We start from the raw sequence: 24455 nt of genomic DNA, 5'->3' as shown, positions 1-24455 counted from the left end.
CTCCAGACACTAGGAGTAATCGTAACTAAACTCGGTTCAACGTCTTTGTCTGATTCCCCTCATGGGTTCACATACAATCCAACCCAAAAGCGCCATAGATTATCAGGGGTTCTCAACATTGTAGGACGTTTTTTTAACCTTTTTTTCTTATTGGTATTGGTAGTCACATTGGTATTCCTATTGGATTGTGAGCCAATCTAAATAGGGTGCCGGTCCTGTCTCATAAAGTTCACTTCATGTTCGAATAAATCAAGAAAGTGTACCAAAATTATGAAAAGCCTTGAAAAACTCTGTAAGAGGTGTTAGTACATGTCTAATAGCAATTTTAGGAGACCACCAGGGTTGGATTTTTAACTTTACTGACAAAAATATATTACCAAATACAGAAAGGAACTTTTTCTTTACAAAACATAATTACCAAATATAAAAAAGGATAATAATCGAGAAAAAGAAACAATACTGATGAATTAAATAATTCTTTGTATTTTGTTCAAATGTCTCATGCGCATAGAATACAGATTCAATTAATAAAAATAAAAATTGCGACACAATATAATTTATTTATTATTTTCTTTATTCTCCATTCCTGTATTTTGTTTGCTTTGCTATACAATTTTGCTGGCTGTTGTGTTGTTATGCCTGTCTTATTGCTATGCATGGTTTCTCTCAGCTTTAGTTTTGTTCTCCCCCTTCAGATACAAGCGTTTAACATTTTACTTAAACCTCAGCACTACAATTCATGTGTTTGCATTTTTGTTTCTTCACTCCATCCACATACTTCCTGGTGGGGTGAAACATTCACTTTCTTCGATTTTATCCTACCGGAACTGTGCCGGCTGCGAGCCACACTATCAAATGCTAACAACGAAGCGACGATTGTCATTTCTTGTGCTATGTGCGTATAACTATACGGAAATAAAATGGGGCGATTTAAAAATAGAACAATTACGAAACAAATATGTTTCCCAACGGTGATACAACACAAAAATCGCAAAGTAAACAAAATAGATAGCATTGAAGATCGTTACAGAAACAATACATACCTATGACCTACGAGCGTACTCGTATCTCTTACTCACTAACAATGAACTATGAGAAGGAAGCATGACAAAACACACCCACAACACACGTAGAAAAGTTGGTGATCGTATTTCTTTCGATCTGCATTCGGGGGCGTAGCAGCTGTGCATAAGCGCTCTGCGCTATGCTCTCTTTAAAAGCTAGCCACATTCAGCTGTCTCGCGAAACATTGCATTCGAAAGCCTACCATGTAGAAAGATTTAAAAACTAGCAACAAACTCTTCTTGGTATCAGTTCCTCGCTTTCTGTTCTATATACGGAAAAAGTACAGACTTTCGAGACTTCACAGTTAATGTTCAAATACCCGCCTTTGCCAAAAAAAAAAGTTACATCCTTAGCGGACGACGCTCGTTCGTACGAAGCATGGCGTGCCAAACACATAACCGGCTGTTTGGGTGTTGTCGTATTGCTACTCGCAACAATGCAAAGCAAACCATCTCCGATTAATTACACAGGTTAATTAAACAACAGCGATCGCAGGGAGACTAGAAGGAACAAAAGTTTGACTTTCTTCACAAGGCAACATTAATGATCAGATTTTAGTGAAACAATTTTTGTGAAAATGAAACATTTTTACAAGACGAATGATACAAAACATACGGTTCAAACAATCCATCTTTGGAACAATCCATTCGGAAAACTGACAACTGAACAATAATTGACACAAAAATACCCTTAAACTGAGCGACAAAAGGTAAAGAACAACATTATGACGATATTGTGGCGTATTTGGTAGGACATTCCCACCTTTTACAATTAAGTCCGAGACGCGAAACATACAGACAGAAGGAAGAAACACAAACAAATAGGCGATACAATTCTGATTTTAGATTTTTCTTCATTTGTTTTAGACTTACACTGCGCTTCTTAACTTTATATTCAATGCCGACGTCCCGACAACAGGAATCGACAGAATGTATATGTTGTTTTGTTTTGTTTGTTTTTTTTTTTTTTTGTTTAATCTTTTTCTTTACTCTCATGTCCTATTACCGCCACCATGCTTCGTTTGCCCTTAATCACTATACCGAATCGCTGCTGCTGCCGCTGCTGTACACAAACCGCGCGCGCGTATGTTGGAAACAGTCCACATACAATCACATACAACATCGATAGTTTTCTTTTTTTAGTCAGTTTCTTGGCATTAAGACCGCTCATTTTGCTGCGCCAGCAATTTTTAATTTATGTTGCTACTAATTCATCCTTCCTCAAAACGCTATTATAATCGGCTGCTCGCTCTCATCACGCTTTTCTGTTTTGCTAGCATTGTTTTATTCCTCTTCCTCTTCCTTTTTTCTGTTCCCTATGCGGTTTCATTTGTTTTATATCATCTTTTTGATTTATACAGTAACGAAACAATTGTTTTGGTACACAGGTATTGCATTTCCTATATGTCTTCCTCCCTTTATCCTGTCTCTGGTTCGCTAAGCTTCTCTAGTACTGTACAATATGACTGTTAAAAAAAAAACAAGTAACCAAACAAAAACAAAGTAAACGCAAAAAATCTAACACCACTGACTAACTACCAACTTGATCGTATTGTTTATAGTTTCTTCGAAGGGACAACACACCACACCCGGTTGTGTGCCGCCAGCATCGTCTGGTTCGAAACGTGATAGTTGAACTGTTCCCATGTACGATGGACCCTCACGGACACACCTATGGGTGGGGTGGTAAGTAAGCAGCTTACTACACGCAAGCCGACACCTTCGACGCGTATCCTTATCTCATGCCTTGCCCTAATTTACTTGGTACTATGTAAAACATTCCAAAAAATACATTATCCATAATGCAGCAGCTTCCTGTCGAGCCACGCGTTTGTATGTGTGTGTGTGTGAGAGTGTTTTGATCCGGTTGTGGCTAGGGACCCGTAGCTGCTCTTCTGGAGGTGTGGGACCTTCGATCTTCACACATTAATATTATGATCGTGGTGCACACTCCATTCCCACCATCAAACCGGTATCCCCTCCCTCCATCTTGTATCCCGCCACCGTGTCGTCTGGCTGTGGTCCATACTGGCTTCGAGTACTGTTCCGTTTGCTCCGGCCATCCTGTTTCTTGCGCCACTGACTGCTACGGAGCACCGTTGTTCGGCCGCGGTTAGTCATATGCTTCTGCCACCACTGTGTGCGTGTATTACACCACAGCATTAAACAGGATGGAGGATGATGATAGATTTGTGCAGAGTTGCGAACCGGGGTGACGATCGCGATCCCATTCTCTGGGAGAGAGGCGGGGCAAGTGAATACTGAACTCATCTTTAGCCAAAATCGTACTAAAAATAAACAATTCCCTCGCTCCGCGGTGGTGCACGGGCAGTTGCTTTCGCTCTTCCTAGAGCACTTCGAGACAGCCCCTTCGTAGAACGGCCAGTCGGACACACACATATGCACATACGCAGGTGGCAGACACTCATGATGGTGGGGTTTTTTGGGGAGGGGCGGTGATGATGACGAGAAGATTTGAATGATGACGATGATGATGATGATGAATATGATGATGCTAACCACCAAGGCCTATATCTAGTTGTTGTTAGCGTTATTGGATTTTCCGCACCCGTGCTCCACCGTTCTCGCCGATGCCGCCATTCGACTGCTGGATCGATTCGACAAAACCGTTCGAATTGCCATTGCTGTAGGAATTCGCCGTTTTGGCACCGCCGTTCAAGTAGATTCCATTTCCGGTCACCTTTCGCTGGTGCAGTTCGTCATCATCGTTCAGGACGGGCTGTTTTTTTTTTTTCGTAGGAAAGGAAGGTAGAGCGAAAGGAAACACATTAGTAAAAGCTAATTATGAATTAAGCAAAGAATGTATAAAAGTTTGGGAAACAAATTTGCGTACACGAAAAGAAAAAAACAGCATTTACAAATACTAAAAAAGGCGCACTTTTCATTCCAGTTTCCTCACACTCTTAAATCAATCTCACTGTCCAGCATTAATGGATTGGCAAATATAATTTTTTTGCACTGCTTCGATGTTATTGCGCACTGCGAAAGAGCAAAGCTTCACCACGATCCATCAGTTTGATGATTCGTAAAACAATCCTGGGTATTGGACAGTACAATGGATTTAATTTTCTTCCAAGCTGCCACAAAAACACATCATACTGATAGAATAATTGACGATGCTATACAAACCGAATCACTTTGGAGGTTAAAAACCCAAACATATACACTCATCCAGCGGAATATTTGACGCAATTCGTTACGGCAACAAATGATTGTAATTAATTACTGAGCAAAGTGGTGCTTAGCTTAACCCCACAAATAACCGGAGGAAAACTAGTACCATTCGAAATATGCACGACAAAAAAGGGAACAATATATTTGAGCAAACAATCAAAGGAGTGTCTTGGGCCAGAGTGCGAGCGTCACGAGAACGGATATTACGTGAAGCCTGCGTTTGTATTCGAGCCGTATCATTTCTGGGCATTCGAGTTTGCTTACAAGGTGCGAAAATTTGCACTCGTTCTGCGCGCTGCTTGGGGCTTGGGGAGAAGCGCTAAATCTCATCACGTACGTTCCGCAATTACCGCGCAATGTGCTTCTATGCTATGAGGAAGTAAACAAACAGGCGAACAATACGAAGATTTCAACCGGACAGGAAAAGTCTTCCAAAACCACTAAGAGGTCAAGGGAAAACGTATACGACACGCTCGGCGCGAGAGGCTCGCGCTGCGGAGCAGCATCGTGTTTGGTATGGTCAAATACGTTACCCAACGCTGCCCCGACACTTCAACGACAATCGGCAATACAAATTACTTCCCCGCCGTATGATCCTTCACCGGAGTGTGCTGGAGAATCATTTGAGCGGCAAAACATATCCACCAGAACGGAGTTACATGAAAGATAAACAATTTGCCACACTAAGCAAACTTGTTCGGTACATTAGGAAGAGAAGCCACAAGACGTAGCCGCGCACACGCAGAGGCTACACACTTTGCGCACTCTCGTTACTCAATTCGAGTGTGGCGAGCATGTGATTTTTATACCTCTTCATAACGTCGTTTTGCCCTTGGGCAGTGTACTTTTATGACCTTTCTGTCAGGTGCCGCGTCGGCCGATCTGAGCTAGCAATAACAATAGGCGTCCTTTTGCTTCTGCATCATTAGATCCTACACCCTCTTCCTGCTGAGTAGGGGAGGTAATAACTATCGCTTATTTTGATGGTAAATGCTCCGTTTCATCTTCAGATAACCTTGAAGAGCTCGTCTTTTTTTTAAATCATGCGTGTCTTTCCGGGGAGAAGCTGTGGCGTTCAAGTGAAACAAAATAGCGGAAAAGGCGTCCGCCGTTCGCTAAAGGGCGCAAGAAATCTTAACCTTAATGTAGTCAGGTTGAGAGATAAACAAAAAACCAACGGGTGAAAAAACAAACCTGTTGAACTCGATTGAATTACCAACAGTCAGTGTGCAAATAATCGCTCATTGCAAATAAGTACCAGTCATTGTCGACAATTGATCGTCATTTTGACGTCAATTTGCGCTAAACTCTCGGCGATTGATGATCGCCACACTACCATCACAAAGAACTTTATTAGCGTGTTTAAATGATTAGTGCCACTGGAGGAAGGATTGCGTTCGTGGCACATTCAATTATTCATCCAAAACTGTGACGAAAGCATGACAAAGAGACTTTTTTTCTTTGCATAGTACACGAAAGATTCTGGAAATGTTGAAAAGGCTGGCTGGTGACGTGAGTCGAGCACAAAAACAATACACTACGTACCATGCAAGCACCCTGGTTGTTGTTGACAATATCTCCGTTGTGCAGCTTGCCATTGGCGTGCGACTTGGCCAGCAGTGCTTCCGCTTCCCGCTTGGCCCGGCCGACCCGCTTGTTGTACGCCTGCTTGTAGAAATCGGAGAACAGGAACAGGAACATGATACCGTGCAGTCCGATCCACACCATGAAACCCTTCGGGTAGTCGCACTCGGTGAACAGCAGCTGGAACTGGTGCGTGAAGATGGCGACGAACTGGGCCTGCAAAGCAAAGGTTGGAAAAAATGACGAAATCAGTGAAAACGATCGCGCTCACTTCGAACGAACCGGAAATGGATCCCGGCCAAAGATTGATATGTGCGTGCGATTGCTGCTGCAAGTACCAGCACACCTAGATCCAGTTAGCCTTCGAACATCTTTCGTTGCGGGTTGGAGGCAGGGAGGTGGTGGTACCGGTTCCGGTGTCACTACCAAAAGTGAATTGCGGAAGTAAACAATTCACGTAGACGCAAACATCGCACACCACCAGTAGCGTCGTCCTTAAACGACGATGCGCCCTTCAGAAAGGGTGGCCTAAGCCGATAATTGCCTTAGTGAGCGAGCAGCACGCACACACACCACACGCTAAGAATTCATCGACCCCAAACAGGATAATGACTTACCATCTGGAATGCAGTTAGATACTTTTTCCACCAGATGTACTTCTGGTACTTTGGTCCGAGGGCTGCCACCATGTAGTAGAAGTACATCACAATGTGGACGAATGAGTTCAGCATTGCGAAGAATGTGCTGTGGCCACCTATATTGAGTGATACGAACGAAAAAGAAGGAAGAGTTTCAATGAGAAAAAAGCTTGCAAAGCAATAATTTTGTTTGAATTGTTACACTTTTTGGACACAGTTAAGCGTCTCACATGAACAAACTGTGGAAACTTGTACCCATTTCTGAATAGGAGAAACTCGTAAATTATTTACAAATAAGAGTTATTAACTTCGATCGGTTTGATGCAATAGAAGGCAACCGGGTGCAATACTCATAAAAGCAATGCAAAAGTAAAATCAAGACATTGTAACAACACAATACTTGTATTGTTGTTTGTGTGTGATGTAAGGCAGCGTTGTTCATAGATGGCATAGAGCTTCTGCTAAAGCACGATCACAAGAAGGAGAAGAAAGGCAGTCGGAATAATTGTAAACAAAACTGAGGTAGCTGAAGCATATTAAATTGTTTCAACAGTCAAATTTCGACAACTATCTGTCACGGCGGCTATGATCACACATGATCACGAAGCAGTTTCAAAGTAGCGAAACAAGTTACACGAAAATACAATTTCCCATCACTTGCACATGAACATGCAGCGAACAAGTGTGCAATTGGGCATGTGCTGCGTGATGATCACTGATAATAGATGACAATAATGCATCAGCCAAACATTGCGTGCTAGATAATCTATGTAGACAAATGATTATTAAATTTCAACGAGCTACATTAAATAATGAAGCCATTAGCGTTTTTTTCACGATCAATTCTATCACAATCCGATCGGTTAAACGATGAAGGTTAAATCATTATCCCTTCCCGTTCGAGAAGGGAACTTTTTGCATGCTGCCCATACTGTAGCCTCGAGTAGTTTTCCTCCATCGTGTGGAACACGCCCGGTTTCAAGCGAGTTCCATTGAGCGCGAGTCAGATACTAGATCCTTCTCTCGCCATCATCATCATCGCCGGTTCGAGAAACAAGTGCGCCAGTTACAACATCGTGTTCAATTTCTGCACACAGACACAGATAAAGCACAAATGGGGCCGAGAGTACGAAACGTGTGATCAATTACAGCAGGATTGCCATTTACTTTCTGCTTTGCCGTTCGACTTTCGATCAAACTCGATTTTTACGCTTGTAAAGCGAAATAACCTGCTTGCCGACGACGGCGGTTGCGTAGGGAGAGCTGCTGCTACTGGACAGACACTGAATTCTAATCGTTTCATGACGTCGGGCGCGCATACAGATCGCAAATATAGCCGCCCTGGAACTGTGGAACAATGTGGAACAACGCGCCTGCGAGGTGCGAATTCGAATTTGCACTCATTTATAGGCCACCTATAGGATTGCCTCTCACTTAGCAAACGCGGTTAGAGATAGCGATTTAGCAACTTCCGCCAAAGAAAGTTATTTACACCTAAAGCATACTTCCCGTCTTGTGAAAGTATTGTGTCATTGATTTTCTCTCTCGCTCGCTATTATCGCAAATGTAAACGAAACGTGTCGTGGAGCTTTTGTAACACAGACACACGCACACAAACCTTTCTCCCTCCTACCTCTGCACGAAACATCATCCCGGAATGTCGATCATTCATCGAAAAGTAGTGACTCGGGGTCAGACAAACCGGTTTCTGCGGCACGGGAAACCGGTGCCGCACACCAGGCAAGGCCGCAAGTCGATCGAGCTATCAGCGGCCAGAGCGGTAGGAACGGTTGTGGCAAAAATAGTTCACAACATGTCCCCTCGTCCCGTTGTCCCGTTGTCTGATCCGAAAACGAAGATCCGAATGATCGCGCACAGATCCGGACACGTTAATACGTAATGAGAGAGTGTAAATAATAGCAACGAGCCATAAAAGTAATAGCGCCAAGAGAAATGGTGGCACAAAGCAACGGACAACCCTTTCCAAAATACTGCAACCGAGGCTGACCGGGGAATCGGGGAGGGACAGAAAAAGAAGAATAATGCCCTGCAAATGTCTTCCTTTTTTCGAGAAGAGATTTTTGTTTTTGCGTTGGCCTTCTCATACATCATCTCGAGCGAAAGGGGATTGGTGAGTGGGTTGCGTAATCCTTTCCATGTTGACCTATTTTTTCCCCTGCAGTTGGAGGTGAGAGGTTGGCGCAGATCGCGCAGGTGCACTTACCGGGGGCGAACTTCATGCCCATCCACACCGAGAACGGCATGCAGCCGTGGTGGATGACGTGCAGCGTCGAGACGTGCTGAGTCTTCTTCCGCAGGATGAAGAACAGCGTGTCGAAGAACTCGGTGAATTTCGAGACATAGTACCACCAGCACGTTCGGGCCATCTGGCAAGCAGTGAGCAGGGGAAAGAAGGAAAGAGATGTTGCAAGTTAGTGTGACACGTTCAAAGCACTCGCGTCTCGAATGTAACCAGGCAAAAACAGAAGCAAATACTAAGGATATCAGTTGCAAAAATGTGTCCTTACCCGTAGAGCGAGTGGGTTGTCGGAGTAGTCGACAGGTTGGCATCTGAAGCTGTAGCGTCCTCCCCATCCACTTTGAAGGTACTATAAGGGAGGCGCATTTTTTTAAAAGTACGCAAAAAAAAGGAAATTGAAAATGTAAATTCAATGCTACCGGATCTCATCGTCGCGTTGCATAACCAGGGGTTTGAAATGAACAAACGATCTCACACACAGATAATGCAGAGAAAACAAGATCACACCAAACGAGCAATGATAACTAGCGATTGTGAATGTGAGCATTGTCAGTTGATAATCAGCCGCCGCATGGGCGTGTGAGCTTACCTCGTAGAATATCCATGTGCTGAAGATAGTTTGGAAGAGATTATAAATTACTAGAGTATTCCTAAGGTCCATTGGTTTTCGCTTCTCCATAAGCTTTGGTGCTAGCGATTTGCTAAAGTACGCATAAAATATGCAAAGGCCTAGAGTGGGAAAGGGCGAGGACATCATGGGCCAATCGGCGACGCGGGGATCTGCAAAAACGAACAGAGAAAAGAAGAAGAACATTTGGTATTAGGAGAAAGTGCATGTCTAATTGTCCGAACTGCCACCGTCTGGCCACACAGGGCAAGTCGCGGGGCATAAATCAATGCGCCCTCATTAAGGTTGCGGCAAATGGCGACCCAAATTGTTGGGCCCGTTCCCTTATCCGCTGACACCACACCCGACCGTTCGACCGCTTTTCACTGCCATAGTCGTCGTCGCTGTCCGGTGCTGCTGGTGGCGTTTGAAAATTATGCACCCTGTGAGCGCTACACATCGCGCAGACGATCGTTCAATTAAGCCAGCAGCAGCAGCAGCAGCAGTGGCACAGGTAGCGCGCAGGCGACGAAGGTTAAAACTGCACAACACACATCGGCGTAGACCAGCGCCAAATGGAATGCATAATCATACCAACACCCGTGGATGAGACGCGGGGGTGACAGGGATGGATCGGAATGGAATGTTAAAGCCAAACACCGTCCCACCAGCAGCGGTCGGTCAACGACGGAAGGTGGCTTACTTTCGATCGGTAATTGATTCGGTATGCCCCGAAGCCAATTGATGCGACACGCAGGTCACGCGCCAAACCGACGATGGAACGACGTCGGTGTGCGACACCAGGACGGCGCGACCGACCGATTTGCTAAGCGTGGCCATTTGACTGCGGCGACGGCGGCCGTTGCCGGGGCATTAGTGTCGCTAATTAGTTTACAACGCACTCGTCCGATCAAGTGTCCCGATAGTCATCAACCCCTGCCCTGGCGTTGCTGTTGTGGATGACGATGGTGGGACGGCGCTGGCGTTTGTTCGAATCCGTAGCTCGTAATTTCTCTTTCAGCAGTACGCACCAAACTACACCACCCCAAAAAAAGGCTCATTTTCTTCACTTACCGCTCTGATTGTCCATGAGGTCTCTGTACCAGTCATATATGTTGGTTAAAATCTGTGCCATTTTGAGCGAATCTGTGGAAGACGATGAGAAGAGACAAAAACAGGTTAAATTGATGCTCAAAATCGTACACACATACACAAACAAACGCTAGCAGAATTGTTATCTTTGCTTGTCAGCCGAAAAGAAAACGACGACCCCAATCTACGCACAGCAAAGCATAACAAAACACATCGCCGAATTCGTTGCATCCCCCTTGGGAGAGGGGGAGGGGGATGGGGTTAATCTGCTTGAAATGCGGTGGAAGATTGCATCTCGATCGCACGCTCTCACGCTCAAAGACAACAAGGCACACAACAAAAGCGCGTAGAGCGCCAGCACGGTGTCCGCTATGATAAGCTAACGAAAGCGAAAATTAGGCCAAGATCGCCGGTTGCTCTCCCCTCCCTTTTGCTCGGCGGTGTTCATTCGACATCTCCTTTCCCCCATTCGGTCACATCGTTGCATGGAAAGCACGCGGAGGAAGAAACAAAACAGCGATTTTTGATGAGAAACCCCACCGAAACCGAACGCATCGAACAGTGAAGCGAAACACGTCGAATATAATGTGAGATGGTGATGATTTGCATCATTTTTCGTTGCAAGCGCAAATATCGTTTGCGAGAGCGGTTTACGTTGAGGATGTCTGGTTGTTGGTTGTGTGGAAAAGCTTATTTCATCACAGGTGCGAATGAAACCTCAACTGATCCTCATCACACTACACACTGCCTGGCGCACAACGGGTTGCACACCGGTTTGTCTGCAGAATCGACTACTTGTGCCCGGTACATGTCCAGTAGTGGCAGTACCAGTACACATTTCAGGGCTACAACTTTTATTCCCATGCGTGCCATGATCGTGTGTGCGTCTGTGTATTGTTTTCCCTTTTTTCCCTACCGCAGCGCAGCAGAAGATCGTTTCGTTTCGCCTGCCTGTCACGCAAAATAACAACATGCGCAACTTGTCGCAATTATGTAATGCAAACGATAGTGAAACCACCGAAAACAACCGTTACCCATCCAGCGTCGACGTCACTCCAGCGGGTTGCGGGGAGAGGTGTGCAGAAGAACTGGTCACCTACTGTGGCATTCCTCGCCACTTCTCTCCACTGCGCGAGGAGAATAAGTACACGATAGGGGTGGTGGTGGGTTGCGCTTCGCCCGAGGGATTGGGCAAAACCCGTCATCACACGACACACACACAGCAGGAGAAAATCGTCGGATTATCGATGGACAGACGGACCTCTGGCTGCTTGCTTTGGTTGTGGTCCCCCACACAACCGGTAACCTTGAAGAAGCGGACAACAAACTGCAAGAGTAGGACGAGTATGATCGGTGGTTCCAGGGTTCGTCGCCTGCGCTGTTTGGTATGTGTGCCGCGCACAAGGTGGAAGGCTGCAAAGTTTCCTTTTTCTCGTTTCGCTGACTTGCGAACTTTTACGCCGTGCAATCGGTAGTTCACACACACACAGACACACATGGAGTGTGCTCTCGCAAAAAAGGTGAATGGCGAAATGTGTCTGCAGTAAACAAAAAAAGAAGGTAAGCGCAGAGAGTAAGTGCACTACGTGTGTGTACTACTGCCGCTGCTTCTCGATGCTGGGGGGTGTTGCACATACAGATTCCTTCGAGATGGTTCGATTTTGCACCGTAACCGGTACATTGCAGCTGCAGAGGGGGCTGCTGAGTGTGTGTGTGCTCGTGATTATGCTTTACTGCTATGTATTGCCTTCTATTCGTTATCGTTTCTTCTTCTACGCCTTTTGCCACTCTCTTCTTGGTGGTGGTGTTGGTGCTGCTGGGTGCAGCTGATGAGCCGCACGTGAGGAGAGCCAGTTCGGGCCAGGGCGGAGGGTACAATCTTGCTTGCACACGACCCAGTCACGAGACGTGCCGCCGCAAACCCATAATCACTGACTGCAAGCGCACACACACATACGCTGCCCAAAGTAAGGCAAAGCATGGTGGTGTGTGGGACTTCTTTCACTTTCCTTCGCTGGCGACTAGCACTAGTACTACTGGGGGAGCAGTCCAGGGAGTTTCCGTACGAGAAAACCGCTACTCTCTCACACACACATACACACGCATTCGCACATTTAGCCGAGAAGCCACCGGAGAGTGGCTTAAGTAAGGCAAACTCCACAGCAACGGAAAACGAACAACACAGCGCGAAAGCGACCCCCCCCCCCAACCGACACACCAGGCAAAAGGCACAGCGTGCGCATACCCGCCAGTTATGTCATCATCGTCACGTTCCGTGGCACTACTGGGCGGTGAGTGTGTGTGTGTTTGTGTGGCGGCCGAGGCATCGTCGAGACTAGTCCAGAAGAAAACGGCAAAGAAGCGATCGCAAGCAACATCCAAGTTCGTGACCACTAACACAACCGAACCAATGGACCAAACGTGCCTGGTTTGTTGCTATTTGTACAATTCACTAGACTGGCGAGGAGTTTCTATGTGTGTGTGTGTGCGTCTTATGCTGTCCCCAATAGAGTGGAGAAGAAAAACAACTCGATTCCGTGATGCGACTAGTGCCAAGATGATCGCTATTATCACCACTCCTGAATGGGCCATTTCTGCTGCACACCAGTACAGGGCAATCAGCAACCGCGCGACGTTCATTCACTGATTTGCACCGACCTCTACATCTTTGCACCGCTTCTCAAGATCATTCACTTTCGCTTTCATGATAGCGCAAACCATTTGTTTCCTCTCTCTCGTAAGTCTAGAGGCCACACAAAACCATACACACACACAAACGCGTTTTGCTGTTGTTGGTAAGGATTGCTTGCTAAGGTCATCTTCTCCGAACGGATCACTAATTTTCCGGTGGAACCGGCAGTACGGAGCAGCAAACAGGGCGAGCAAACAGATCGGCTTGAAGGTTAGCCAAAAAGGGCTGTCCATTCTATTTTTTTTTACTGTCCTTTTGTTTCCACTGGTTGCACCCTCACATCGCTTACCTCTCCTCACTGCGTAGTTGGAAAATAGTAGAGAGCACCCGGGAACACAACCGTAGCCGGCAGACGCTGGTTCACTTCTGACGGGCAAGCTCTTAACGGCACCTCGCTCGACCGCGCATTGAAGTCTTTCGTGTTCGTTCCGGTCCTTTTTGTACGCACTCGCCCGTTCTCGAGGATTTCGCGCTTCGCGCTAATGGTACACACCATTATCACACACCACACGAGTAGTGGCACCGAAGAACCTCGAGTGGTGCGTACTGCAGACGGTGTTGCATTTTTCGTGAAACTAATTGTCGTTACTTTACCAAACTCATTCTCTATTTTTAATGATTTTGCAGTCTGTCTTTTTTTTAGAAATGTGTTTACAGAATTTGCAACGGTCCTTTTTTTGGCCCTGAAAACAAACATCTCGTGCTAGTAAAAAGAGATTTTCCCATGCAGATGGGCAGCAAAATAGTATCCCAGCCGAGTGTTATCGCTTAGCGTTACCACCACCAGCAGACAGGCAAACAAACACGTTGAGTGCAAAACGCGCCCGTACTTAACAAGCTAATTACAACCTCACCTACCATCAGATCGTACTATGGCGGCAGGTCGTCATAAAACAGCGTGTTTAAGTAATCGTTTATTTGCAGCGCGCCAGAGGTTTGTGTTTTTGCTTTGTTACACACACACACAGACACACAAAAAATGAGCTGACACCGCACAATTAGCGCAGATTAATCGTCAACAGCAAAATGAAACGGTTTTCGCCAGGCAGAGTAGATATGGATTAGTTGCAGAGCGCACTGCAACCAAACCGGAACCACACTAAATGGAACTCATTTTGCGAATAAAAAAGAAGAAGATTGTATCACTCCAGCGGATACCGGATTCGGAAAGGAATGTTAATGTCTTCTGTGATACCAGAAGCAAATGCTTCGTTGATTCTTATTTGATGGTTGGTTGACTTACCGATCGATCATGATATTGATGGTATCTTGATGTCTATCTAGGCTCTTTCTTCACCCGCGCTGGAGTTCAACTTTGACCAGTGATTCGTTGGAATAATATTATTAACACAAACCCACCCGACCCGATTGTAAAACATGAAAGGTGTGTCATTGGGACCCCGAGGCGTTGTTCTTCTTTCAGCTGCCGGTGTTGGTGGTGGGCGATCGCACTACTGTGCTCTAACACAATTGACTGATAATGTTTTAAGTTAGCGATGACGGTGGACAGCGCCATCCGCCGTTCGTCAAGGTTGGAGATTAAAAAGAAGGCTTGGCAAGAAAATGTAACCAAGCGCAAATCAAACATCTCCACCGAGAAGCTGCCCTGCACAGCCAACCTCCACCATCTGTTTGCCGATGGGCAATGCTATGTTCTGCCTCGTACAGGTGTTTGATTATCACTTATAGAAGTGGCGGATAGTGGCGAATGTAGCCAATAGGCTCGAAGTATCTATAATATAAGGGGAAACAAATCGAATAACGTGTGCAGAGAAGGGTGTTAAATTCACCAAACACGTGGTATGCCAACTCTTAGTGACCACGTGGAAGGGCTCTTTTTCTCCTAGAACTACAAAATATACAAAGCAAAAGAGCACCTGGGCTGAGAGGTGATTTTATCGCTCAACACACAAATGACTGTGTTACATCATGGTACGCGGCAGAACGAATGGAAGATGAACCATTCCTGGAAACCTGATTTTATAACTCTAGTTCGGCCAAAGTTGGGCGTCGGATGGTTTATTCCATTCATCCCTCCTCTGAACCTGTTTTAGCATGTGTTCTGGGGCGTCGATCGACCGGGCAGGGCACAAACCGGGTAACACACATCTAGTTTATTTTACACGTTTTCCCATGCTGATCGAAAACCACATGCCGAGAGTTGTAATACGGGCCCACCGGCATCTTCGCATCGATGATGGTCGCCCAAATGCCAACACCAAAGAGGTATGGAAGGATAGTTTGTAAAAATGCAAATTAAACGATATCAGCGGGCATGCCACGCTGATCGTGACACAGAAAAAAAAAGAAGAGCTGTAATAGAACCTTGCCAACGGTCCCGCCCGTGTGCCCAGTTTGTTCGATTTGGTTTGTGGTTCATCAATATTCAGCAGTACCGGGTACCGGGTGGCATCTTCACCATTTTCGGCCGAAACCCACTTTTTCAGTGGATTTTTGTTTTTAATTAAATTTTCATCGGTTTCAAAGTCAACGGGTATTCGGACACGAGCCCTAGAGCACATAACCTCAAGAACAGAAAAGAAACACCACATCAAGGACAATTGTGTCTTACTGCTAGCTAAGCCGGATATCCTATGCGACGGGCTGATCGACAAAGAGGTCAATAGAAAAAAAAAACAAGATCCGGAACACATGTTCTCGGTGATTACGATTAATCATTATCTTATAAATCGCATTAAAATGAACAATACGTGCCCTCGAAATGGATGTTTCCTTTGATTTTGTAAAGAACCATAAAGCCTTTATGACATTTAAATTAGGCGATCTTATGGAGCAGAATTTTACCAGTTCTCCTTCACAATATAGTTCTGGCCAGATATATGAAGGCAGCAAAGGAATAAAGTATAGCTAGATTGTTTACTTTTTATTAGTAGTGAACGGCCTTGTCGTAATCAACAAGTATACATTTCATTTAAAAACTATAAAAACATATCTTAAGGTAATAGCAACATTTAGCAAACGTCTTCTAGAAAATACACACCCAAGGGTAGAAATATAAAAAAAATAATGCACAATACGCACATAAACGCAACCAATCTTCCCAACGGCAATCGAACATCCGAAGAATCCCAACACCGAAGAGGCGAAGAAACGGTACCCGTGATGATTGTGATGTCAGCAGCACGGCTGCTAACGTCAATATAACAACAGCTGAGAAGCGACGCGGTAACCACGCGGTCATTCCAGACCCCCAACCTTCCCGGAGAAATGGGAATGAAGCGTGACTAACGAGCATTTAAGTGACGTATTCTGCGCGCGCGCGGGCGCGTGAATGGCAAAAAATGGCAATGGAAAGCCCAGAAGATGATGGGATTTACTGCCAAATGGGAAGAAAGCACACCGTAGCACTCCGCATCCCCGCCGTTCGATGAATGAACGCTTGAGAACCGTTGTCGCGCGGGGTGAAGACGTCAATTTCGCATCACCCTTTGCCGACGACGCGCACCCAGTCATCAGGATATTGCTTCATCGTCTGTCCGACACACACACACACGCACACACGTGTCAGCAGGTGATTGCAAATTGACTTGTCCTCTCGACATGGTGCACAAATCTGAGGCAACCTTTTGCTCGAGATCCTTCTAGAGATCGAGCAAATGGCGATCGGCGTACTGTGCAAAAGTGCACGCGTGTGCATGCGCTAAACGGCGAACAAAATGCGGCCCATGTGATGTAAGATAATGTTCGAGATCCGATTAGATTGCTCCCCATGGGCAGCACCACCACCGCACAGCGATCTCGGCGATCGGTCCAATATAATCCATTACATACCTCAGCCCCTCGGTCATCCGCTGAAGGTACAATGTTATTCACAAAACTGCGCGTTTTCTATCTCTCTTGTTCAACCCTGCCGCATCCGCGAGAGGGGGTGGTCGGTTGGGAGTGATATTAAAAATTCAGTCTCTTTTAATTGCACACAATCAATGCTCGGAGCCCGCCGCCACGTCCACACGCTCGCTGAAGGTGGTTGTTTTGTAAGGGTGTGTGTGTGTGTTGGATGGGTCTCTCGATGGTCAGCGAGCCCGCAATCGGTTCCACCATCGAATCCAGCGAAGCCAAAATATTCTTCACCGTACCTTGTGGACTTTGTGGTAGAATTGTGGTGGAAGGGTTTGCTTTTAATTAGATGTTTAAGGGCGACGAGGTTTGCGACGGGCAATAATAATCGGGTCGGGGTGTGGGCGCCACTACAATGCTACCACCGTCCCTTGTGTATAGTGGAGGGCACCTCCCCTCACACACAAACCTATCGGTGCATTTGGTGAGGGTCGAAATAAATTCGGAAAAATTCCACTCAAGACCCGTTGCAAGTCGAGTACAGCACACTACATGCAGCTCCAGCAGTTAAGTGGGCGCAGAGCGGGATCAATAAAATAGAATTTAGATTTATTAATATTAATGCTATGTTAACTCCCCCCTTTGAGAGGGCCAAGAGAAAGCCAACCGAGACCTAATTAGTGATAAGGTTCAACGCAGATCCGCCTAGCCTAGACCTAACACTAGGGACATTTATGAACTAACAGTACTTGAAGATGTAGCCGTAAAACCATTACCGATACGCTCATTCTCATTCAGACCCTAGCAGCAAATCTACCTAATGGGCTTAAAGGTACTTACGAGCCGCCCCTTTGTTTCTTTTTTCTGGTTTGTTTCAGTTTTTCTTTAATTGTCATGTGGTGAGGAAAAAGGCAACGACAGCATACAATCCGCACACACACACACACGCTCACATACGTCGTTGAACATTCCTTTTTCTTTAAAGCCCTAACGGTCACGGCGGAAAGGGAAAGGGAGGAGAGTCCACCACATGCACCATCAACATGCACAGGTTTAACCTGCTCTGTTTCCAAACAAACCGAAGTCCACACCGTCGCAGAATGCCACCACTTCCTTGCCTCGCCAAATAGCAAAATTGGCACACCACGGTAGTGTGGATTGGTCAAATTTTCCGCTTTTCACCACACCGTCGAACCTGCGTCGGCTGTTCGCGCGCGCGCCAACACAACAGCCAAACGGTTCTAGGGAGTTCTTTCGGCAGTGCGTTGTTTACGCGGCTTCTTGCGCGACCAATGCGGGGTGGAAACTGGTGTGCAAACTGACAGAGCCTTGCACAATACACGCACACACACTTCCTGGTTGTGGAAATGGACTTTGTTGTTTGTTGGCGCTGTGAGTCGCTCGCCATTGGAGTTGTAGTAAATCTTTTCACGGCAAACCGCGCAACAGTGACACCGCCGGCTCAAAACGGCTCGATTATTTGGTTACGGCGAGCGATTTTGTCCACAGACCGAGTGTCTACGGCAAAGAGTGGTGCGGAACGCATTTCCGACGGTGATGGAGCGTCGCCACGCCCCACTCCACCCCCCGGCCAGGAAGGTGGGACGGACAATCTGTCGTGCAGTGTGTCACACGCACGCAATTCCATGCGCGCCGATAATTTGTCGTCGTCGCCTCCGGCCGCCACCGCCGTCTACGGCCACTGTCCGGGGGATTCGTGCGTGCTTGTGGTGTGCATGAGCGCTGGTACCGTGTATTTGCGCGTATTTTCTCTTTCTGGCACTGTGAGAAAGGCTCGCCGGCGACTTTAAAATGACGTCAGTTCGGCATGCCTCTTCAGCAGTCGAAAGGCGCAAATAGGAGTGGACCTGCTCCTCCGCGGTACACCCTTCCATGCTCACACTCTACTGCTGTGGTGATGGTAGTGGTAGTGGTGGTGGTGGTGGGCCAGCAGTGCGTTGTTGATATTTCCTCATTGAGAAATCATTTCTCGAACGTTCGTTCGCACGCTGCAACCTTGTACGATAGTGTGTGTGTGTGTGTGTGTGTGTGTGTGTGTGTGTGTGTGTGTGTGTGTGTGTGTGTGTGTGTGTGTGTGTGTGTGTGTGTGTGAGAGAGAGAGAGAGGAGGGGAGGCAGAAGGGGGCAGGGGAGTTTTCTGCTTGCAGCAGTAGCAATGGCAGCAGCAGCACCAACAACAACATAACTTCCCTCCGCCATGCCCCCCGAGGGGAGGGGGGCGACCCTGTTTTGTTCGGAAATGGACGCGCGCGCGCTCGTACGAGTGGTGGTGTGTGGAGTGCGCGTACATCGGACATATGAAAGGAGGGTTGCCTTCTTTTTACAATTTTCCCTCACCATAAAATGCCGTCTTCACGTAAGGTGAAGAGAGTGCCTCTCCGCTCCGTACCCCGGAACAGGCCGACCAAACTAATCGGGGTCATCTCATCGCTCGATCCAGCCGTCCGATTGACAAATCTTTCACTTGGGCGATGGTCGTTTGGGCGTTTGACCTTTTGCCAGGGCGAGGCCCGTGGGTCGCTTTGTGGCCCTTGCAGCGAGGGCTGATGATCGTTGAGGAATCGATCCGTGTTGCGGCGGGGGATGAGGCTGAAGAGGCTAGCAAGGCCAGGCCCCGGTGATCGAATTAATGCAAAGAATGTTGTTTCCTACACGCGTGCTGACACAGCCGGGTCACGCTACCCCTGTTATACCTCTGCCTCATAGTTGCATATGAGGGTGGTCTCTAGTTCGGGGGAGTACGACATGCCGATAACACGGCGAAGCATTTGGACGACTGCAGAGTGCCGAGTGCCAGATGCGGAAAGGTACGCACGCACAATAAAATGTACAACCGTTGTACGATAACGAGATCACTTTACGTCAAGTTAAAGCACGCAAAGGCTTATCTGTGTCGATTAACAGGACAGTAGACAGGCTTACAGAGCTTAGAACCTGTTCAATGATAAAAGAAGGTGCATTAATCCATCCCAGTATCCAGCGATTTCCGGATTGATTTATCATACACCGGTTGGCGAACGTTTGCCGCGTCGTTGTTTGAAAACTCCGAACACATGCGCGTGTCGATAAGCGATAACGGTGACGTATTCGTACCATCGGCTCAAAGTCCAGCTGTATCGCGAGACGTTTTTCATACCACCTTCTGGCGTTGAATCATCATCGTAGATGCATTTTTCAATCAGCCGAAAACCATGCACACATCGACACGCATCGAGGGGCACCGAGGAGGGGTGATGGCATAAAACACTGAAGATTGTCATCTTTGTTACCCTCGTGCAAATAGCTTGGCACAGCTACAGCCGGTACACACCCACACACCCGGGGACGATAACGCTTGGGATCGGACGAGTATTTGTGTGTGTGTGTGTGTGTGTGTGTGTGTGTGTGTGTGTGTGTGTGTGTGTGTGTGTATGGTTGTGCAACAAGTTACACTCCCGATGAGAAGCGCCAAAATTGGTGCGATTTTCCGCGGGAAATGTGTGTTCCATACGAGACGGAATGATGATTCATGGTGCCCGAGAGTTTTCCCATCATCCCTTTCTGTGTTCCATTCCCCCTCTTGTGTACGATTCTGCGCCATCAAGCCCCCACCAACGTTATCAGTTTGCTTAAAGGGGTTATTCATAATTCGATTACTCACTGGGCTGGGCGTAAGGTTTATCAACAGAAACGTTAAATGACCACACGCACACACACACACCCATACACAGTCGCACGGTCTTCGTACGGTTGTCGTTCGCTTTACGTTACTTCTCTTTCCCTTTTTGTTTTCATGTAGACGGAGTTTTGGAAATCGATACCACGTCGATTTCCCGGCGTGTTTGTGGGGCAGAGTAAGCGTTTACGCACACATACACAAACACATCTGTAGCAGGCGTTTTGGTGGGTTGATGTTTCACCTGTTTCACCGGTTTGCCTTCTCCTCGCGAGTCACACACCAGCTTATACGAGCATTGGGGGGTTTCAATCCAGCGCACACCAACGGAGTGCAGACAACCAGTAGAGCACCGTTAAATTGTAAATTTTCCTTCTCATCGGAGGTCCCTGCAATGCACACACAAACACACACACATACACGCGGGCTTTACTTTCAACGAGGTCGTGTGATGAGGTTTTCGGTTAGGTGTGTTGTACGGTTGACGATCTACTGCCAAGGTTTGCTCTATCTCGCTGCCACCAAATGGTGGGTAATAAAAGAAAAACGTTGATGCTGATATGCGTTCCGCATCGTGTATGATACGATGATGGACGGCGCGTGAAGAAGGCTTGTCTCGAGCGGAAGAGCTGTAAGCACGAAATTGAATGACCTGCTGAAAAGTGGGCCTGTTTTCGCTGTGTGCAACAGTAGGCGATGTCAAGAAGCACACGGGCTTTTTGCTTTGCACAAACTTTGATATGCACTCATCACTCGCTTCGAGACTCGGTCGATTAAAGGACGAAAACCCTTCCCTTCTTTGATGCGAAGTGATGGTTGCAGTCGGTCGGGGGGTGTTGTTTGGTGCAAGTCAACTGTTTGTTCGATTGTTTTCAACGACCTATCAACTACGTCCTGTGTGACATCCGACAAAGGAGTGCAATTAAAAGGAGGTAAGCTATGCGACAAAGTGTTCTGTTTCCGCTCCTTTCGATTTTTGAGGTCGTTGCCAATGCTCGGGACACTTCCGTGCCTTTCAATAAGACCATAACGGCGTGCAGCCAAGCCGGATCGAAAACTGTGACAGCGGACCATATGATGGGTTATGCTATCTAGTGCTATCTTCCGTCCCTCTTCCACTGCTGGTTGCGAGCGGGTGCGTCAGACCAGCTGAATTTGTTGACGCGCTCGTTTGCTGTGTCAAACCCGCGTTAGGCATGTCACCCAATTCCGTGCCATGGCGCTTCGTCATCTGAACTGTGTTTGCAAAAATATGCTCCAAATTGGACACTTTGGATGTGGCGTACATCGCGAACACAACTTGTTTTATGTGCACTTTAATTTTTTTTGTACTTCTCGTCCGAACAGCAAACGGCACACAACAGCCGGCATCAAAACGGCAAACGGTTTACATCCGGCGTTCCGTTACCAACCAGCCTATGGAGCCCCTTCCACAAAGGCAAGACTTGTTTGCTGCGATTGGTTCTTCTCCTTGATGGTGCGAAGATTGAGAACGAAAAAAACATGAATCATCCTCATTCGATATCCGTTGCAGATACGTTTGGTTGCGGCGGCGGAACACAAACATTGAAAATGCAAGCGCCATTCCGAGTACTGAACTAGCGCCCTATAAACTACACCACCATACACACCCATTCGCAAGAGGATAAAAAACGCCGAAAGTGCGTTTTCTCGCTCCATCTCTGACCCCGACCGCGATTGTCAGAGCGGTACGACAATAAACAGTGTGTTTTCTTGGCCCCGAACGAAAACTACTTCCACTGGCTAAAATTAGCTGCAGGAAACAAAACCATCCGCACCAGAGAGACCACCATCATCTTGCACCGATCGAAAAGTGGCCAAGAAGAACCCACACACCACCAACGCCCGTAAAGATATCCACGCGTACAACAAAAACACACCAGGCGAGCAACTTTCTTTCCTGCTTTCTTGCGGAAAAGCGCAACAACATCGCGCCACATGGCAAATGCTGGACTAGCTGGCTAATTGCACCGCCAGGTAGCTGCGGCTCACAGAACGATGCGAACGATAGAACAAAAACTTCGGCTACGATGGTGTTCCGATCACCTTTGCATCACACAGCTTGTAGGGAACATGGGCGGAACGGGCTGATACGATGGCACAAACCCTTTTCAATTACTGGATTAGAAGACGACTCGCAAACATTCAATTTTACTGAAACTATGATCGGATATACTTCTGCTGCTGCTGCTGCTGCTGATTCTGGGTGGTGATCTTTTGTGAACTGCTGTACGGCAATTTTTATCTTTCCAACGGTCGTAACACACATCTGTAGCTGCAAATCTCAGGGTGCCAATCAATCGATCGCACCTCGTACGAAGAGACAGCCGCAAACAAGCGGCGGCAAGTAATCACGCCACCCGAAAGCTACCTGTTTGGCGGACGTAAAATAATACAACACTCGAAGGAAAAACAGTCACACCACCAGTCACGAACGCACGCTGGGAAACACACGGCAGCTGGCCAGAGCGGGAGCGTGAAGCGAGGCGAAAAACGAATCCCACCACATTCCCACCAAACCGGTAGGCTAACCAGCATGAAATTTGCCAAATGCAGTTAACAGAAACTCACTATTTAACGCTGGGTTTCGGCGAATCAATCCTTCGGGCAGGAGCGCGAACTTAACACGTCCGAACTTTTCAAGCGCTACTAACACAGTACGGTTCGAGCTCAAGATACGCTATATTGTGTGCGGTCGGCACACTGGATCGTTGCGGCACCATTTGCTGGCCAACTTTTAAAGTTGTTCGTTAAATGTTTGACAGATCCGGTGGGGCCAACACTGGTGATTGAACGCACGATTGGGAATTGGTAAGTTTGTCTTAAGTACCCCAGGAAAGTAAACAGATGGACGGGATCCGTTAGAACTAAGCTGAAATGCTTACGTAGAACGTACAGTCGATTGTTGAGTATCGTCATTTTGTTAACAAAATTTTCTTTCGTCAAATCCCAACTGACAAAAAATGACCGATTCTGCAGGTCAGAAAGAAGTCAGTTTAGTATCAAATAGACGAACTTTATGTATTGAAACGTTTTCTTGCAAGTGTCTCAGGGTCCGTGTCTGAGCTTCATCTTATGCGATTTTGCCTTATGCGATTTTTTCGCACGTGCTATTAAATGCTTTTTTGATTCATATTGCGATTATTTGGATGATTCTAACCGCGCGGCTACATGAGGTGAAATATACAGCGAAATGAACTATTTGACAGGTGAAATATTTGACAGGTACAGCTAAAGGGTTGGGGGAGACACAACATCCGTTTACGAAATTCTATTAAAAATAATATATTCTTAAGCAGAACATTCCCTAATTAGAAGAAATTATGAACTGTTGACTGAAAATTGACTATGTACTCGATATTGAAGTTATTTAATGGATCTAATTACGATTTTGTGCACGTTATTTGTTTACATTGCACATCAGCTGGTTGCTGAGATGCTTTATCCGTCAGATATTTCGCCTGTCAAATAGTTCATTTCGCTGTATATTTCACCTCATGTAGCCGCGCGGTAATAGTTTAACGGTTATGAAAAATTAAGCTAAGGTTGTTCGTAGAAAACGACGAAAACGTTTTTTTATTCCGTCGTACGACGAAATCGTACCTCCGACTCCAGGTGCCACAAATCCACTAAACGACCACTAAACGGGTTCTAAACGGCTCAAGCTCACTACTTAAACGGAATGTAGAGAGACTTCGTTGAGCTGACGGTGAACGACTGAAGCAAGGTGTTACAAATGACAAGGTGAAGTTGTTCAGAGCAAAATGACATTTCTCGACTTGACATAACTGTTCCGGGGGCTCCGGTATAAAAATCGGGGAGTGCTGGT

The 24455-nt window shown here is 46.6% G+C and overlaps 1 protein-coding gene and 1 long non-coding RNA gene across 4 annotated transcripts; one reads left to right on the top strand and one right to left on the bottom strand.

Moving 5' to 3' along the window:
• Positions 1 to 1898: 1898 nt before the first annotated feature.
• On the bottom strand, positions 1899 to 23425 carry LOC1274518 (elongation of very long chain fatty acids protein 7). 3 transcript variants are annotated; one of them, XM_313655.6, is made up of 8 exons: positions 23198 to 23425; positions 10423 to 10494; positions 9331 to 9521; positions 9010 to 9090; positions 8706 to 8868; positions 6461 to 6597; positions 5805 to 6059; positions 1899 to 3804 (listed from the first exon to the last, which is right to left on the bottom strand). In XM_313655.6, exons 2-8 carry the CDS (start codon positions 10481 to 10483, stop codon positions 3616 to 3618), a joined length of 1077 nt encoding a protein of 358 aa, XP_313655.6. In that variant the 5' UTR covers positions 10484 to 10494; positions 23198 to 23425; the 3' UTR covers positions 1899 to 3615. The 3 variants fall into 3 exon arrangements, with proteins under 3 accessions (XP_313655.6, XP_061505622.1, XP_061505623.1); XM_061649638.1 differs by lacking the exon at positions 23198 to 23425 and adding an exon at positions 20850 to 21097; XM_061649639.1 differs by lacking the exon at positions 23198 to 23425 and adding an exon at positions 13422 to 13824.
• LOC133391997 (uncharacterized) lies at positions 21420 to 23521 on the top strand. Its single transcript, XR_009765414.1, has 2 exons — positions 21420 to 21537; positions 21953 to 23521. It is a non-coding gene; the product is annotated as an uncharacterized LOC133391997 (long non-coding RNA).
• Positions 23522 to 24455: the final 934 nt, after the last annotated feature.

The sequence above is a fragment of the Anopheles gambiae genome, chromosome 2 (assembly GCF_943734735.2).
Source record: "Anopheles gambiae chromosome 2, idAnoGambNW_F1_1, whole genome shotgun sequence".
NCBI classification, from domain to species: domain Eukaryota; kingdom Metazoa; phylum Arthropoda; class Insecta; order Diptera; family Culicidae; genus Anopheles; species Anopheles gambiae.
This window is presented reverse-complemented; position numbering and strand designations above follow the sequence as displayed.

Bases quoted from the DNA above. Each gene is read 5' to 3' on its own strand.
- LOC1274518 (XM_313655.6), bottom strand. From the start codon at position 10,483: ATGGCACAGATTTTAACCAACATATATGACTGGTACAGAGACCTCATG. The intron at 9,091-9,330 runs GTAAGCTCACAC...CCTCCCTTATAG, and splicing joins GCACATGGATATTCTACGAG to TACCTTCAAAGTGGATGGGG. The intron at 3,805-5,804 runs GTACGTAGTGTA...AAAAAAAAACAG, and splicing joins ACAACCAGGGTGCTTGCATG to CCCGTCCTGAACGATGATGA.